Source organism: Perca flavescens, chromosome 17 (genome assembly GCF_004354835.1).
Source record: "Perca flavescens isolate YP-PL-M2 chromosome 17, PFLA_1.0, whole genome shotgun sequence".
Lineage (NCBI taxonomy): Eukaryota > Metazoa > Chordata > Actinopteri > Perciformes > Percidae > Perca > Perca flavescens.
This window is the reverse complement of record NC_041347.1, coordinates 10627155-10646996: the sequence shown is the minus strand read 5'-3', so window position 1 is coordinate 10646996 and position 19842 is coordinate 10627155. Positions and strand designations below refer to the sequence as shown.

The 19842-nt window shown below is 43.0% G+C and overlaps 1 protein-coding gene across 1 annotated transcript; it reads left to right on the top strand.

Annotated features, from left to right (window-relative positions):
- Window positions 1-769: 769 nt before the first annotated feature.
- Window positions 770-5344, top strand: dact2 (dishevelled-binding antagonist of beta-catenin 2). Its single transcript, XM_028603892.1, has 4 exons — window positions 770-1166; window positions 2534-2666; window positions 2780-3061; window positions 3227-5344. Exons 1-4 carry the CDS (start codon window positions 891-893, stop codon window positions 5047-5049), a joined length of 2514 nt encoding a protein of 837 aa, XP_028459693.1. The 5' UTR covers window positions 770-890; the 3' UTR covers window positions 5050-5344.
- Window positions 5345-19842: the final 14498 nt, after the last annotated feature.

Genomic DNA, 19842 nt, shown 5'->3' with positions numbered 1-19842 from the left:
AGCCTCTCTCTCTTTATGTAGACTTCATTTTAAGATAATTTATAGGTAGCTAACTTCTCAGCATAGGAGAGACACGTGCATGGGTTTGGCTTAAACCCTTGAGCAGCTCAACAAAGTGTAGTATTCTTTACAACCACAAGGGGGTGGCATTCATCTATCACTGGTCGATACTATACTACCACAACCATCTATATTTTGTTTTCTCTCTCAAGTCTCTATTTCTATGGAAAAATTGAAACACTACTACTAATTATTTGTGTTATATTGTATAAACTAAAAAATAATGTATGTGCTATAGATCTGCTCGTTGTAAAATAAAGCTTTGAGTTTGTACGTTCAGTCCGTGTAAACTGTGTAAAAATGTGGATTGAACTGCTTAAATGCATGCTTTTCAGGTGATTACATTGTGTTTTGATTTGGTGTGTGATTGTTTCGTGTTAATAAGAGGACATGCCTTCACTTGCAGACTCAAAGTTGATCACTTATCTCTGGGTAGCCTACTACTGGTGAGAATAACAGCAGCACAACAATAGTGTAAATAGCATAATACTGTGCTCATCATCATACCATGTGGTATTATGCAGATGAACTCAGTACATGCCTGGGCAGCTCTAGTGAGAACTTGAATGGGGAGGATTAGTACCAGATGTTCATTGGGACTCAGTGGCCAGCCAATAGGGAGGAGGGCCGTTTGGTCTGTGGGAGGAGTTCAGGCTCTCCTCTAAACTCAAGATTTATTCTAACAGGTAGTTTAAAAACCAAACAGGCCCCCAGCAGCAGCAGCAGCAGCAGCAGCACAGCAGCAGTAGCAGTAACTAACGAAGTCTGGGCAAAAGACGTTTCTTCAACAGCATCTTATTTCTGGATATGCCCGGACGCCTCTCTCAAGCATGCTGAGCAGGAAGGGGTCTTGTGCAGGGATGATGACCGCTGCTGCAGCGGGAATAGACCGCAGCAGGGTCGGGGAGAGGCTGCAGGCTGCTCTGGCCGGGCTGCAGGAGCTGCATCTGCTGAAGGACAGACAGAGCGACATGGTGAGCTGGGCGCTGCTGATGGACCGAGAGGAGCCGGCCACTGCTGTCCACGCAGGCCCGGAGAGTCCCAGGATGATGGGGGCTGAGGAACAGCGGCTGGAGGCGACCCTGACAACCCTGAAGCAACAGCTGGTAGGAAGCCGTTTCTATCAAAAGCCATAACACAGAATCTTGAAAATATCTTTCTAGAGACATCATGTGCAGGCACTATGTTTGGTGTCACCATAATATATGTACATTTATTATAGATTTTATTTATAACGATGGGACTAACACTCTCATTTACTTCTTTTTAATTGTCCTTGGAATAAAGTCGTCCGTTTGAATATTGTAGTCAGCTGATGCTCATGTGCATTCCGTCTTCAATTATTAGCAGACACACTTTCATGCTCTCAGCTGGGGGTAGGAAGTAGGATAGGTGTCATAAATCAAGGTTCACCGCAGGACCAAGAGGACTTTGAGTTGTGTATGTGCGCGCACACAGTGCATGTGCAGACTGCAGGGGGGCAAACCTCAATCATTAACCACTAATGCCAGGGAATATAAAAAACAATGATAAAGTCTTTTTTTTTAAAGGTGGTTAATTTGCTGTGAATGACAGTCAGTCATGAGAGGCCTCTGAGTGTTGGAGACAGCAGCTGGCTGTGTGGAGTTTTCCATGACAAGCTTTTTCCATCTAGGCTGCTATTATAACCGTTTACAGGAAGTGAAGGGATTAGGGTGCTATGCTTGACTTTAAGTAGAACTGGGCAAAAGCATGGAAAGTACTAGGGCAACATATGGTTTAAATTGTGTTGCAAAATGGAGCTACTGCAGACTCTCAACACCCCATTTTCTTTTTTTTAAAAACACCACAGCTAAATATATAGACCTAATGGCCAACAAACACTTTCCAAGAACTCTTTTCACAGTTTGAATAGAAGTCAACCAAACTAACTTAATTTTACAAGAAAATGAAACATTAATTAAATGGTGCATTTTGCAGGCAGTGACCCCCCCAGACCTCATTTGAAGAGCCACTGTAACAGTAAATGCCCAGCCTGAGCTGCAAAGCAAACAGTCCTTCATCCCAACCCCCAAGCTTTCCTCCTCTATTAGTTTACACAATGGCCAGGACCTCGCTGTGGGGGAGAAATGAGTTACCCACCACTGCTTCTTCCATGCTCCCCCATGTCCTGCTGGGGTTAATCATCAGCCACAGCTGAGTTGCCTTTGTTTTTCTGATGGCTGTACATTAGAGCATCTTTTATCTGAACAACGGGCATTGTCTTAATGAAATTAAAGCATTTGCTAACCATCGTCCTGACTTTTCTGCTTAATTTTCACATTAAATTTTTTGTGTAATTGTATACGTACGTGTGCGTGAGGAGATTTTTTGCATAATCTTGAACTCCCTCCTTTCCTTAGATAATGGAATAAGACTTGCCCTTTGGTTCAGGTTGTATTGCACATATTTCCCAGGGTGTTGGCTAAAATGTTATTTGTTGTCTGTTTTACAGTCTCGTCTTCGGAAACAGGATGTAGGCCTGAAGACTCACTTGCAGCAGCTGGATCAACAGATCAGTGAGCTGAAGCTGGATGTGAGCAAGGCCTCCACAGAGCAGTTGGAGAGTGACAGCAGGCCAAGTTCAGGTGTGTTGGCAAACGCCCTGCTGTTGTTTACTCATAGCAAGCATCCACCAAAGCTACCATCACATGATTACAAGAAAATACTCATGAGGCACAATTGTCCCTTCTCTCTCCAGGCTTCTACGAGCTCAGTGATGGCGGCTCTTGCTCGTTGTCCAACTCCTGCACCTCTGTGTACAGCGAGTGCCTGTCATCTTCCCAGACAAGCCTTCTCCTCCTTCCCACGAGCCCTGCTAATTCCCACATCAGCCCGCCATCACACCTAGACGTATGCCGCCGGCGTTCTACTGACGAGAGCACTACCCAGCCCAACCCTCCGCGGGCCACAGGCCTCCACCTGGGCAGCAGCAGGATCCGAGCAAGCAGCGAAAAGGCGCGACCAAGACCTGTGTCAACAGGTAACCAAATCTCTCAATCTCTAATTCTTGGCTTTAAGTCTGTTATGTTGTCATGGGGACCATGCAACTGTTGTTACAACATGTATCTTGCCACATAATACCATGTTATTTTTCAGTGGATGAGTGAGGTTAATCAGTATTTTGTGTTGTATTTGTGTCAATCAGGTGATCTTGATAGGATGATGGCTCAAGGGCCAAGCTACTGCAAATCTGTTGATGCAAAGAAACCCTCAATGTGCTCAAACCTGAAGACCACCACAGTGGACGCCAAGTTCCACAGCAACCTGGTGTCCCGCAGTGGGACGGAAGTGTACCACTACCCCAGCCCCCTGCACGCTGTGGCTCTCCAGAGCCCAATCTTTTTCCATGGTGGTGACCCAGCCACACCTGGACTAGGACCCCCTATGAACAGTTCTGACACCCTCCAAGGAGCACAAATGGGCTATGAGACCAGGACTCCGGGTTACATTGACAAGCTCCTCCTGCGCAGCTTGAACAAAATCCAGAGTGAAACGAGCACGGAGACTGTGTTTTCTGACATGTCTCAGAAAGAGGTGTCTGTGCTGCAGGCTCTTCCAGCCCAGACCACAAACATTATCCCACTTGATAGCGACCCAAAGAGACACTGCATGACATTCTCCAGCCAAGAGCAAGCTGATAACGCAAACCACAATCAGTCAGTGAGAGCTCCGGAGGTTTCATACCGCTACTCCTATCCTGCTGTCATGAGGGAGTACAGCTCTGATGAGGTCACCACTTTATCCATGAGAAAGAATGATAAAGGTGAATATGCTAGTGTAGCAAAAGGCAATTCAAAGAATATATGTGGGGATCATCCAGAGTCAGTGCCACAAGAGAGGAAGGGCAATAGGCAAAGACCGGTGATGCCCCACAGCTCCAGCACAGAGGAGAGTCAAAGCTTTGAGGTCCATGCTGGTCACAGAGCTTCCCCTGAGTTTGTTCATGCCAAATTTGTCCCTGCTGGATCTCAGAGGGTCAAAGTGAGACAGGCAGACCGTAAAACCAAAGCCGTGAAACTGAGAAGAAAAAGCAGCGAGAAACCTCGAGCAATGAGGCAGCAACATGGCTACTCCTCGGGGGAAAGGACCAGAGAGGCTAGTGGCGGAACCGAGGGGGAACAGAGAAGATCAGGAAAAGGAAAAGTGACCCAAAAATGTACCACCTGTCACACAGAGGAGCGCAGACAGGGCTCAGGCTCAGACTCCAGCCACTGTAGCCCTGGACTCATGTACACCCACAAGGCCCATCCCAAGCCACATCCCATCCCTGTTGTTACGAAGTCAAGCAAAAGCCGCAGACTGCAGTGCCTGGAGCATGAGCAGCCCGTAGAGCAGAGGAAAAGGAGGGAGGGGGCCGCCAAATGGCCGTCCGATGTGGAGATGTTCCATATCTCATGTGCTCAGCGTCAGAGGTCCAAAGAGCGCCATGTTCAGGCACCAGAGAGCATGCAGATGGTCCGCAGTATGAGTGCCAAGTCAGGCCAGTGGATAGGACCTCCTCGCTCCTTCCAATCCTCCACGTCCTCTAACTCTTTCTTCCAAAATCTGAATGCCAGATACCCTCCAGCAGCCTTCCACATGTCCAGCAACTACCCACCCAGATGTGAGTCTGAGTACTCGGCCGAATGCGCCTCCCTGTTTCACTCCACCATTGCTGAAAGCAGCGAGGGGGAGATGAGTGATAACACCACCAACCGCTTCGGAGACAGTGAGTCCAGCCAGAGCTTCCAGTCCTTCTCGGACTCTGACAGCAGCCTTTCCCTGGATGAGGAGGACCAGGTGGACGGCCAAGAGGAGAGAGGGTTGGTGTGGGCTCAGGCTGCTCTGGGGCCCACCGCAGCTGGACAGCCCCTCCAGCAGCTCCCACGCCCGGAGCCATCAGCCTGCCGCATCAAAGCCTCCCGAGCCCTGAAGAAGAAGATTCGTCGATTCCAGCCGGCCTCCCTTAAGGTCATGACCCTTGTGTAGCAAAGTTCCCCCTGGGCAAAGTGTGAACTTTTGGGAAAACACAGAGAGCTGTGGTCTTTGAGCTCAACACACTTAATCATCATTGAAAAGCAGCAATTAAACTGGACTGCATTTGTCACTGATTGTTTTGTTAAACTAAAAGAAAATGGCAAGAACTTACAATGGTTGAACCTGAAACTGTAAAAATGGTGCATCGTACAAAAGCATGTATAAGACAATTATTACACTGACACTTAATTTGTAAATATTTATGTTGCAATTGAAGTTTATCATAGCATGTGGCTGCATTTGACAATTTCACGGACATTTCTGTCATATAATTGTATGTACCTGAGAAATAAAAACAGTCTTTTTACATTTCCTATTGCAAATAACTGTTTATTTTCTCTTCATTTTGCTCATTGATTATAACTATCCATATCTGTCTTATTAGAATAAACATATTTGATATATCTTGGGATAGTTTGAGTGTTTATGTATTCTTCACTTTTAATTCATCTTTAGACAGCTAACAACATCATTGTCCGTAAGCTGATTGAAGTAAGTACTAGCTCTGGTATTAATATCACCCAACTTTTCTTCATCAGTAGTCATGTTTCCATGTAATTGTCAAGCGAATTTCTTTCCACTTTCTTTGTGTTGGAATTTTAAATTCGGTGGATTAATGAGGACTATTGTTGACTGCTCCTCAGATCTCTGCATGGTAAATTGAGACAGCTAGCTAGACTATCTGTCCAATCTGAGTTTTCTCTCGCACGATTATTTTGCAGCGGGTCTGTGTGGAGTTTAGCGCCAACCATTACGATTCTGATTGGTTAAAATAAATGCAATTAAACCAGAGCATGTTTTCCTCCCATCCCCGAATGCTTTGTGGAGTAGCCAGACCCTCCTTCAGGGCGCTTTGGAGGAGGGTCTGGCAAAGCAAGACTAATTGCAAACCGGCTTGCTAAATCAAAGAGTTTAGAAGCTAAGTTCTTTGGTTATATGGAGAGAGGTAGCATTGTATAAACTGGCCACCTGTGCAGAATACAGGGTTGTGGCAGAAACATTTGGTGTCAGTGAGACAACCGTTCAACATAGGGCCATATGAGTCAAGATGTTGAACCAATTTGTCAATTTACCCGACGTGGTTGAGGCACAAGCTGTAGCGCACCGCAACTCCACTATGCACCCCTGTACAAGTGTACAGCGCACTGGATTGGACCCATATCCCGATCCTTCCCCTAGCAGATGGATACCGGGACTATAATCTTGTGAGTTACATGTTCGCTACGTCACAACTTATTCGGCAAAGCTGTGTTATTAACTCTTTTTCGAAAAAGGCAAAAACCACCTCAGTGTAAAAACTTTTGAATTTTGCCGTTTCCATCAACATTTTCTAATGCGATACTTCAAAATGCGCATAAAAATACGTTGATGTAAACATGACTAGTGAGTATGCAATGTTTGCAAAAAAAATCTCATTTGTAGACTTTCATTTTCTGGTGACTATTTGTCAGACATGTTGAAAAGAAATCTCCACTTAATCCTCACAGACGTCCTGCTGAGGCTGACCAATTTAGCACAGATAGTGCTAACTGCTCCTTATCTGGTTTCCTGCCCAGCTGTTGGTTTAATAAGTCGCGTCTTCAACAATCAACCCAGACAGTTTTGTTTAATTAGAGGGTGTAACTTATCAGTCTCAGACATTTAAATGTAAGTAAACACAGTTGCACTGAAGTATTAAAACATACAGTCACACTCCTACAATTTCACAAACAGACAAGATGATGGGTAGCATAAGCTCAGGTTTCTGAGAAGAGACCTGTGGTTTTAAAACAGTTGGTGTATATGGCAAGGGGCACATGGGATTTAGAAGGAATGACAGATGATAAGAGGCTCCTCATTTCTGAGCTGTCATGAGGAGATTAAACAGTGGGCAGCTGCACAGAGTTTCCCAATAATCTCATTTCCAAAATCTGCCTTGGTATCTTTCTATTAAAATTCTTTCAAAGACAGGGTGAGCAGAAGGGCACTCGTGAAGGTAAGTAGTCCAGTGACTGGCCTTCCACACATCAGCACTCTCTCCCGTGGCCACACATAATAATGTTCTCTCCCATTAAAAAATACCACAGTGACCTTAAAGTTCCCAACTAAGAAGCTTATAGGGCTGACAAACATTTTCAGCATTTCATCAAATTTTACTTTGAAGTTTTGTTCCCAGTTCACTGTGGAGACCATTATTTTTAACACTCGTGGAGCCTTCATTTTTTCATTCTCTCTCCTTTAACTAGAAACGTTCAGTTCGACATCAAAGAAGAAAAGGCATCTTTCAGTAAAGGGAATGTGTTAATTCGGTTGCATTCTTTTTTCTCTATTCATCAAACACAATGCAGGTCTAAAGGGGAAAAACTCCACACGCAGCATTTTTAGTTTAGGAGAGTTGCTACAATTGAATCAACCTATTAAGATTTGTACATCCAGCTGACCTCTGTCCTCTCCAAAAGAGGGTCCGTGAGTGGTCGGTGGGATTAGTGCTGCTGTTTTCAACCCGGCTCAGAAGGAGCATGACAGGCGCTGGACTTGCCTTTGATGTTGAGTGTTGCGGGGCCGTGTCGGCTTGACCGTGTGTGTTTGCTGACCCTTCCAGCTGTAGAGCTGTGTCATCTCTGAGGGCACAATAGAGAGGTCAGGGGCCTTTTTGTACCCTCGCTGTCTTTTTTGTGTTCAACATGTCTGTCATTTACCTCCTTTTGACTCATTGTTTGAGTCTGTTGTAAGAAGGTGAGTTCACATGTCTACTGCAAGTCCCCTGCAAAAGTTGGTTCTTTCAATATAAATACATTGCTTTTTGCAGAATCAGTACCTTAACAACTACAAATTTGCATAAAGCTAATTTGGCAAGGGAATAAAACGTCTCTAGGGTTCAAATTGGAAGCGGAAAGCTGTGCAGCAGGTGTACAGGTGCACAACTGGAAACAGGATTTGGTCATGATATTTTATAGGGTATTAAATTGAGTGCACAGGGGAACCTACTCCCTGTGGATGGCTGTCAAGTCATACTGAAGGACTACAGATGTCATGTGGGATCTCATTACACAGAAGTGCTCTGACTTTGACATTATATACATGAGAACACATGGGCGAACGGTCGCGTTGAATCAACTTCAAACATTTTCAGCTGACACCACACCTGCCGATAAAAGGTCTTAACTTAGATCTTGTAACTGTGACAAAGACAGAGCTGTGATGACTAGAGATCCATGAATACAGTTGCATTTTACTTTAACTTTTACTTTAGTCTGGATAGAAAAAGTGAACTGCAATAAGAGTGTATCTAAGCAGTAAAGGTAGTGAAAGTGCATGCAAAATAAAAATATAAATATAAAAATAATTGATTATTGACTTCACACTAACACCCAGCTTTCCTCACACGTTCATTCTAAAGCAGTCTGCAGCAGAAGATGCTTGTCAACGTCCAGTGAGATATAAATAGGTGGAAGTGTCAGGCCAAACTACTCTGAGTACTGAGACAGGTAAACACTGAGATAATGCAGAGAACACATGCCTCTGAGCCGCTTTGGACATTGATCTTATTTCGCATCAGGTCACTGTACTCCTCTTTTCTTCTGCTAACACGCATCTTATTTGATTGACATTCCATTCACGTCTCCATAATCAAGAATAAAGTAAATATAAAAGAATTATCAAAGAATGTATCCTAATATGAAATCCAGCACTGTTAAGTAGATTTAACAATACCGTGGCATCCGTTAAACAAGAAAAACATTGCAAAGAAATGCAAGAGATAGAAAGGGAGTTAAAATAGCAAAGGGTGTGCTGCAGACAGGTGTTAATTAAACTTTGACTTGGTTCACATTAGGTCACAGTTGGAGAAGGGTTCTCTCCTTACGTGTGCATGAGTAATCCCAAAACCCAACACGTACCAGCCCTTCCCAGTCTGTCTCCACACTCAAAACACATAATACCCCATCAAGCCGTCTGTGTTTTCTCTCTTCCTCATTGTCGATCTGTTGCAACATGTAATATGTAACACTACTGATCTTGTAGTACAGTTTCTTGTGTGTGTACTCATCAATACTTCCCACTGGATATTCCTGAGGCCGTGTTGCTTCCCTGATGTGAAAACTGGAGAGAGGGTGCTGGGCCCTCGGATATAAGATGTGGATTTACTATGTTGACAAGTGGGAGCTCAGAAACTCATTACCACCCCGATGAGAGGAGCTTTCCACTCCTACCCACAATGCACCCCTGGAAACACAGAGGAGGTTATGCTTTTCCGGGTTCCTGTGAAGCAAGAAGGATTATCTTTAGTTTGACATGTTAAATATCCGGCACCAAATCAGATATACTCAAGGAAACATATGAAGTTGCAGACAGATTCAGCAGTTGGAAAATTTGGCTAAAAAAACAGCATCTAAATAGCAGCTACAGGCTATTTTTGTGGACTGTAGATTCTACAATGCAAAGTGTATTGAGCCTGACGTTTTTGATAGTGAAACAACTGAGATCTACCCAGCTTCTTTGCATGGGGGATGGGCTCTAGAGTGTGTGAGGTGGCTTTTGTCCCTTTGCTTACTGTACATATGAATGGGGCTGGACCGGAATGTCCAACCTCATGAATGTCAATTGTCTGAAGCCTGAGTTAAGGAGCAGGCTTCTCTGGTTGTGTAGAAGAGGACAATAGAGATAGAGAACGGCGAGATGAGCTACAAAGCGAGGGAAATGAGCAGGAAGAGATGACCACAATTCAAATAGCTGGGAGCTTTTAATACACTGCGCAGATCTTTTACCCCATTCTTGCCTCAGGAAGAGATGAGCTACTGGAGGACAAGTGTGAAAGATCGAGAGCAATAGAGACAGAGCATGAAAATGAGAAAAATGGAGAAGAAAGCTACAGGGATATGCATGATGTTCGGCTTAGCTGGCCCTTTCCTCAACCACCACCTGCCCCTCTTTAAGCACATCCTGTCATTTAATACCTAATCCCTTCATTCACTCCAGTGTGTTTACTAACCATTGTCTCAACTCTCTTCAAGCTGTGGTCAAGAGGTGGTTCAAAAGTTCGCAGTGTATGGGGAGCATGCACCCACAGTAACAGAGGGCATTGTGGAGTAGTTCGCTCCTGCCAAGCAATTGTCTGAGACAGAGAGAAATCCCTGTGCATGCATGTGAAGGAGTATTTGGGCTCTAGCTTTTGAGGCTAACATCACTTACTTTCTTTGACATGATCAAACCAATATTAGGGGACAGATAATTAGACTACAGTGCTTTTTAACATGCCATGTGTTAGCAATACATGCCATATAAAGATAGAGATATGTATTTTAATCCACTGGCACATTTCTTTCTACAACATACTGTATGTCATATTGTAAAATTAACATAAGCAAGGCTACAGTAATTTGCTCACAATGACAACACTAAACTAAAATGATGATGTTTAGGGCTGGGCGATATGGCCAAAATCTTCTGATATAGGTCATTTAATATCTAGATAACAATATACATTACGATATAGCATGTTTTCTGGTAATTCAATAAATACTTATTTTGTATGAAATATATCTGATATATGAACATAACGTTCAAGGATCCGAATTTAATGTGGCGTCCAAATGATTGATTGTTGACATTGCGATAGAAACCATTTAGAGAAATATATACGACAGATATTCTTATATCCTTTTGGCGATATATGTTGTCATATCGCCCAGCCTTAATTTAGTAGGTCTTTTGTTTATGTTATCTTATAGTTTAGTGTGTAGGCATGTTAACATTTCCTAAAAGGCAGTTAACACAAAGCACAGCTAAGGCTGATGAGATTAGCTTTGCAGGTATTTGGTCCTAAACCAAAGTATTGGACAAGTTTATGTTTTGATCTGATGAAAGTGCTAAATGAAAAGCCAGGGGATCATCCTGAGGCTAAAGCATAGCTTACATGGCTATAAAATCACTGTTATGTTGTTTCATACCGTTGGATAAGAAAGTAGGGAGAGCAGAAGACTTGAGGCACACGTGCTCTCTCAACTAAAAACAGTTGAGCCACAAGATTATACGAGTGGGATGGATCTGAAACAATAACAGTAGTAATCCGGTAATCCTCAAAATGTGTGACTTTACTCTCATTTGGCTGAAACATGTTGGTGCTACTTGAGTCTCAAACTTGATCAAAACAGCCGTCGCTTACAAGAAGCTTTCGTGCTTGAGTAGGCAAAAATAATGACTCTACAATCTCCCTGTAACTCACTGGGATTCTACTCAAAGTGTGCAATTTTCAAAGGAAGACATGACCTCACGAGGAACAGTGGCCAAGTTTATCTGTGAAGGAGTTTCAGATGAATACGTGGTGCTTCCCCTTTTATCAGTCCCAGCGTCTCTGTGAGGACGTCCTGGCTGTTTTATGAGCAGGATGTCCTGTTTCAGTTCAGAGGGCTGCCTCTCTTTTGTCAAGCCTCAGGCTCTAAACAACTCAATTGAACTGCCCCAGCCCCACATCTCCTCAGAGAGCTGTAACTATCTAGCTTTATCTTGATTTTTTTTTTTGTCAACTGGCTCACTAACAAAGCCTCCAATCCTCATTATTAACAAAAACAAGCCTTGACTCTTCTGAAGTGGTGTGTGTGTGTGTGTGTGTGTGTGTGTGTGTGTGTGTGTGTGTGTGTGTGTGTGTGTGTGTGTGTGTGTGTGTGTGTGTGTGTGTGTGTTTGTGTGTGTGCGCACGCGTGAGCTCTGAAGAGGGACATCAAAAGAGCGGGGAGAGTGACAGCTGGTCCTCCTCTTGGTCCTCCTTAGTCAGGCCCCCTGATAAGATCAGAGTGACAGGAGAACATGGGACCCAACAGGTACCTCCCTCCCCGTCCCAGCACCCTCCTTACTGCTCCCATATGGCCACTAACAAGTCCCTCACCTACCAACATTTCAATTCCCTTTTGACTCTTCAGACTTTTTTTTTTCGCCTCCTAGAAGTTGATTGTCTACATTTCTAATGAAATCATGTCTTTATTTTCTTCACCCATAAAGCTACATGACCATTTGAATTTTTTTTTGTTTCCAGTTCATCACCTCCACACTATTTGTCTGACCTTCATGTGTGACTGCTTTCCGTCTACAAGATGCCATAAACCCGTTGGGAGTGTTTTCACAATGACCACTTGAAAGCTGAGGCTTCCTACAGCTCCAGGCCTAATGGACTCTAGTCTAACACCTATAAAAAATGTTTTAGACGTTGGACAAAGACTTCCACTTGTCTATTGCATGTGCTCCAGTTAAAGACGGGCTCAGCTGGCATGTCTGAATGGGTCAATATTCTATTAATTTTATGAGTACAAAACTGTTAAGCTCCCAGTTTTATGGCCCCTCGTGCTCCTCTTTCCCTCTCATGGTTTCCGTTTCTAAATTGTGTTTTTAATTGCTTCTTTGTGATGTAGAGAAAAAAAGATGATGAGTTATGAAATGTTGATCTAAATTAAAAAAAGAAATTTCCAAAGCGTGGTAGGCCATCCAATTAAATTGTATTCAGCTGGGGTGAATTGCTTGTCACGGGGCAAACTGCAGCATTTCCTTGGGGTCAGTAGTTTGCTGTTTGGTTTGTTTGTCTTTGTCTCCCAGGTATAGTTAGTGGTTAGCTTGCGCTCCCCCAGCTGAGACAGGTCCCAGCCCGCAGGTGCAGTGGAAAAGATCCAACAGTGAGAAATTGTGTAAGATAATAAGGCTCTTTCTTCAACACACCCTGACTCAGAATTATAGTACAGTATATCTCCTTTCTATCCTCTTTTTTTGTTTGTTTTTTGCGTTAGTCTCTATTTCATAGTTTTTTGGGGATTTTGTCTGGCATGTCAAGGCAAAAAGCAAAGAAACACGAACCTGCAGAGCAGGCGAATGTAATTTCAGCCAGCTCCTCTAGCACATTGCGAGACACCCTGAGGTCCTATCTCAGGGGTCAGGGGTCATGCAGGGACCAGACCAAACCTACATGCGGTATGAAATCTCTGTACCCGTAGCAAACACGATGAAGACAGACGGGTTCAAACAGCTGTCACCGTCAGACTAACCAGAACCAGTTTAGTTTATCATAATTACTTTAAAAGCATGCAGGGCTTTTACAACATGCATGATTCAACACATGACAATAAATATTGGCATGCATGCAAATCAAGTCATTATCAGGGAAGGACCGTTTACACCAAAAATATTTAGTTATACAGTATGTCATGTGGAACTTGATAATTTCAAGCTGAAGGGAGCAAAAGTTTGAAATGATGCATGGTATTGTGATTTGTGTATGTTATACTGATGAATGGGTCTTTGAAACATGACACAAAAGCAACTGATGGGGGAGGGCTGGATTTAAGCCTTTGTACTAGGGTATTAGGGAAAGTTGAAGGCGATCTTGTTGTGACCAGGGGTAAAAGGTATTGCAGGGGTAAGAGGTATCACAAAGGTTTTACTAGTGGAAGGCAATGCAAAATACTATTTCTTCATTAATTATGTTGATTTTGAATGGGTAGACAGTGTGTTTTCACAGTGGTGCCTAAACGCAACATATGGCAAGCCTTCCTTTATCTGCTCCGGGCTTTTAGCACCGCAGCTTCCTGGCATAAATATGTTAAAAGGGTGGCAACTGAACTTCCCTTTACGGCTCTAAGATAAACATTAACACCTGACAGTGAATGTGCTCCTAGGTAAACCAAGATTAGTATTTTGAGCTATGTTTTTCTGGTGACAAAGATGAAGGGACTTCTGAAGAAACACAAGCTGGTCATGGCTAATGTTTCATCATGTTAACAACAGAGAAAGTGGATAAATCTTCAAAATCTGGACCACAGCTCTGTGAAAAGTCCCCCCCCCACGCCACCCACCCCCACCAGAGGCCTTGATGATGACATGTGGATGATATGTTTATATGTGGTGTGTACCGAGGTAATAAATCACCACAGGCCTGCAGTGTAAGCGAGGATGACAGTCTATCTGAGGCCCCATGTGTTTTTAGAGAGAAGGGGGCTAGTTTGGGGGTAAACTCTGTCACTTTGAGAGAGGTTGACCTGGCAGGTTTGACCCCGGAGTTCCTTTGAACAGGACAACCCGGGGTGACACTCTAGGCCAGTTTGTTGAGGGATTTGCACATGAAGGACAGAGGATTTCAAAGATCTCAGAAGAGGACTGCAACTGAGATACCCATCTGCCATGTGTCTTACATTAAAATAGAAACAGATGAGGTTCACATACTGTAAATCAACACATGATTCCCTTGGGAAATAGATATGAGTGTCTGGGTGTGTTTTTATGTATCCTGATGAGGTCAAGTTTTAACATCAAAGTATCGCTCTATAAACTCTATTTAACACCAGTTAGATAGATATGCTCAGTTGCAGAGGTGTCAAAAAGTATTCGCATTCATTACTCAGGTAGAAGTATAGATACTAGGGTTTAAAAAGACTTCTGTAGAAGTTGAAGTATCAATTCAAGCTTTTTACTCAAGTAAAAGTGTAAAAGTATTGGTTGGTTTTTGGAAACAATTAGCTCGTGGTATTTGGGTGCGCAGAGCTTGCAGCACATTCAAAAGGAGTTGTTTTTGCATCCAACCATTTCGAAAAATTCTTCCAGGTACGGCCAGGGATGTAGAAGGGTTGGCTGGTCTTCCTGGCTACCAACCTCCACGCCGGTGCTCGGTTGGGACATTTCGCTCAAGTTCTGTTGAGTCTCTGCCACGGACATCTTCGTACTAGGCTACATACGTCTGCTATTTCCTCCTGGAGTGTGACGTGATTTGTGTCATGTGCAGGTTCGATGGATTGCGTACAGGGTGTCGAAATGGTATATGTTTATACTCCTCCTCCAACCACAATCAAATTCACTCTATCCGGATGGCGAGATTTATCGGGATAGTTTTTTTTTTTGTGTGTGTTTTTTTGAACGATGACAAGCTAGAATGAAAACAAGCCAAATTGAAATAGCAGTAACGACACTATTTTTAAAATGTAAGTAGTAGAAAGTACAGATAATTGCGTGCAAATGTAAGGAGTAGTAGAAGTAAAAAGTCTACTGTAAAATAATAGATAAAGTATAGATTCCCAAAATTTCTACTTAAGTAAGGTAACAAAGTATTTTTACTTTGTTCCTTGACACCTCTGCTCAGTTGGCAGTGATAGGCCTTGACTATCTACACAGTCCACAGAAAAGAGGTTAATCGATAGATAAGATTTTTAAGATTATTAATCAGCAGCTACATGATGGGTTTATTCATAGAAAATGTACATTATGGTATTGATAAAACAACATGACATCATGACTTCGCCTAAACATACACGCCCCACTTTCTTAAGTCAAGTGGCGTAATCTGTACACATTTTGAGTTATCCGCGTGTACGCTGTATACAGCGGACGTAAACATACACACCACTTCACGTGTTATCACGTAAACATACTTATCTGTACGCATCTTGAGCGCCGTATACAGCGGACGGGTTGGATTTAGGAAAAGAAGAACAGGGTTGGGTTTAGCAAAAGAAGAAAGCGACGGTCAAGTTTAGGAAACACGCGGGACACGAAGGAAATGTGACACGCGGGATGTAGGGGAAGTTTCCTTTGCAGCAGGGGAGAGTTTTCAAAGTTTAGTAAAATGAAACAAATAAGACAGTCTGAGACTAAAACCAAGTTGGGTTTTTGTATTTTATTAAAGACATATTTGCAAATAGGAGCAACATGATTTCACAAAAGGCCGCAGCCCAGTGTGGAGTCAGTCCCTCAAATGAGTGAACAAGAACACTAGGCTTATATGCATCTTCAGAGTGACAGCACACACGCACTTGGCTTAGTATGACGCTACAAGTTTTACATGCAATCTGATACACATGAAGACAATCAAGAAATACAAGAGACATCTTGGAGCCATCTCACCTCCTCCTCCCTGTACGACTTTCACCCCCCGTTACATCTTAACTGGCATGGGAAAACTAGAGATAGTTTTAGGGTGACCTTGTACCTTTATCGGTTCAGGCGAACAGTGCTCACATAATGTTCCAGACTGGATGTCTCACAAAGTTAGAATCAAAATCTACATCTGGGAAATGAGATAGACTCTTTCAGCATTTGTGAGAGAATTTAAGTAGAAATAAAACATAAAAATATAAGGAATTATGCTTAAATGTAATTTTTTCCATTACAGGGACACGATCCCCGGTCTCCTGGGTGAAAGTCCTGTGTTTGACCCATCAACCACCCCCGACCAACCTCCCTTTCGCCCTTTCATACTACTCGCTAAGGCTTAAATTCACACGCAATTGCAAGGTAATGTAAGTCAATGGAGGCCAAACGGCATTGATAAACACGCTAAAAAGCGAGTATATGTCTTGATAACACGCCAAAAATTGCATAGGAACTGGCGTGTCATACATACGCCACTTCATGAGATCAGTCTGGATAAAAGCAGTGCAAAAGGGTGCAAAAGCCACGAAACACTTGCCAACACACATTGTTGGTACAAAGTACTTTAAGTGAGTGTGTAGCTCCTCCAAATTAAATAATAAAGAGTTCTAATACAGGCAGTTACAGAGTGGGCGTCAGAGCATTTCAAACATATTAAGCAGCTGAGACCAAAAGCCGCACTATTTTTTCAAGCGCTAATCTCCAACAATAAAGGTTTGATGTTATTCTAATGTAGTAAGGTGTTCAAACCAACAATTATGGTACTTTCCGTAGGAACTCTGCACAATATGTCTCAGTTGGGATTATGTAGTCACGCTAATTCATGGCGCCACTTAACAAACGCCATAATCATTACATGTAAATAAATAAGACAAAAGATGATAGACAGGGTGACAGAGCCCTAAGAGGCTCCTGTCAGGCTGCTCTCAACGCTCATTCAGTACACACTCAGTTTGACACCATCACACTCATGGCTCCACAGCGGATCCATTCTATTGATCAGTGCTGGGGGTGCTCTAGTTGGATCAATGCCCATCCTCTTTCACTGCTCTTTACAATCTGCAAAGATCTCCTTCCTCAGTGAGATCGATGACAGCGAAGACATCCTCTGCAGGATCCTCTGCAGGATGGACATATGGATTTCCTCCTCTCTGGTTATTGAAGCCATTAAAGCCAAAAGAAAAAGGGCTGAAAAGAAAAGAGAAGGATGATGTAGAGACAGTTTGGGAGAGAGAAAGGGTCCAGCTTTGATGCCGGCTCTGTGTGGATCTGGCGTCCAGATGACCTGTGCTCGCAGAGCAGATTAGCCTTGACAGTTGTTTCAGGAGAGAGAGGGGGGGGTAATCTAAAACGCTGTCTGGACATCCTCAGCCATGCAACTTTAAAGCCGGCGCAGGTACGCTGTGTCAAAAAAACCAAAGAGCAGTTCTCTGAACCTTATCTCAAGACTCCAGTGTAACGGTCCATGAAGCAGATTAGAGTATTTACATTTAGTTAAGATTTATATCCTGACATTCCTTCAGAATTAGGCATGCTGCAAGCCAAGAGTGGATTTTTGTCTCACACAAATTCTGTGTTCCTGCAGCGAGTAGGCTTCTTATTTTGGTGGTGTGACAGACATTCAGCGCATAAGCTAAAGCTGCACGCCCTCGCACAGAAGGGCACTGCTTGGGCATATCTCAGTGTGTATCCACCTAACAAACCCCCCGGCTCTCCAGGAGATCCACTTTGTGTTGTCATGGCAGTCCTCCAAACACAGTAGGGATGTATTTAGGGGCTTTGTATTTCCTGTGTTTACCAAGCGTCTTGGGCAATCCTGCAGTGAGGCACAGGATGCTGGTCTCCACAATGGCAGCAGTGAAGTCTTTGGATCCTCAATGGAGGAACAACACACAGGCAGAGAAGGGAAGCTAATCTTAGTTTACAATAGTGTGCAAGGACTGAGCTGTTATGTCACTACTCCATCGTACTGGCTAGAATGTCAATGACAGACATCCTCATTGCTTCTTACCCTTCCTCCTCATCACTTCTTACCTCACCCATTGCATCAGTAGAAAGGACTCATTTGGCACATACACGCAGAGGTTAGGACAGCGCTCTGTGCCATAAGTGGATTTGTAAACCAGGAGCGGGGCTGTATTTATAGCAGGATCGGTCAGAGGACAGTAATCTGATCTGTTTTAGCCTGACATTAGCTAACATAGTCAACCGCAAACTGGCTTGGAAGTTTAAGTGGCTTTTACAGGTGTGAGATCAATTTCCCAAACATTGTTCCTTCTCACCAAGCACGCATATGCACCAGTAATGGAATACTGTAAATCTTTAATGTACCATTGAGTTTGCTGGAGTGGTGGCAGGGGAATAATTGTCATCAATCACCTATTGTTAACATCAGCTCAATTAAGAGGTGATGTGTGCTGGGGTTTAGCATAATGAATGGCAAGCCTGCTCCCCTGTTGATGAAAAGATCTTAACTGGGAGGCTGTTTCTTAACACAAGTCAATTTGGTGGCTTGTTAGCTCTCACCGGACAAGAAATTCTTACCATGGAGTAAGTGATAGTTTCTCTTTTATTGTTGAAATAAAACAACACTAAATTTCAGACTGCAAATAATTGTTTTTACCAATGTTAATAAAATAATCGTCTCAAGTAAAAGCCTTTAGTTTGTATTTCATATTGAATGTTATTTGCATTTTAATTACTGGTTTTACACTGGTATGTTTTCCACTAGCATGTATTGTCTGTTGCAATTTGAATCAACAATTTAACTGCTGATAAAGACAAAGCGGGCTCAAGCTGGGAACACAAATGAATATTTTGAAGCAATTTTAGCCATGCTAGCGGTGTAGCTCAAGAGATGGCAATGTCTGTTGGTTGTTTAGTCTCAATAAACTATTAGGTGGATAGCAATGAAATGGAAATTGTACAGACATGAATGGTCCCCAGAGGATGAATCCTATTGGCTTTTGAGATCCCCTGACTTCTTCTCTGGCGCCCCCAGCAGGTCAACATTTACACTTAAAAAGTCAAATATTCAGCTCAGCTGTACTTTGTGTAAATTAGCAAATGTTAGCATCTACAATAAACATACCTGCTACTAGACATATTTATTGTATGTTAGCATGCTGATGTTAGCATTCCGCTCAAAGCATCACCGTGCCTAACTACAGCCTCACAGAGCTGCTAGTATGGCTTCATCGACCAGATGTCCTGTTCAGACCCGGCATTAACATAGTGTCAATGGTGATCTGATAACAAGTGGACAGCTCTAAGTACGTCAGTTCACACCTGGTGTTAGAATGTGTCTCCACATGTGTTGTCAGTACCCACTTGTGATCGAATCTCACTAGCACATACACCATTTCTGTTTGCATGTACAAAAATACATATTTTAATGAAAATTTGTTTTTGTGTGAGAATAAATTTCATTTGTTTCTTTCACATAAATCATACAATATTACAGAAAGGTGCAATGACTAATGAAAAAAATACTGCTTAAGGTCTTTGTCTATGTTGTGAAGGGCGTAGATGTGTGTAATATAATATGTTGTTTTTTCCTGACAAAACCAGTGTACAAGTACGTACTTCTGCCTATGCAGAGAAGTAGGTTGTCCTTTAGTGGACAGGACAGTACACACTTATGTACACACTGCTAAAAGAATGTCACAAGAGTGATTGGATCACAATGCGTCCTTAATGCGTCTTGGGTGCGTTCACACCTGTACCTGAGCTGTGCCACTTGTGATTGAATCACCCAAGACGCAGGTTAATACCAGATCTGACCGAGGTCTAAGTCTTGTTTAGAAATGTTTGAATTCCTTATCCTAAAATAACTGCCAATTGAGTTGGCTTGTTAGACACAATGTA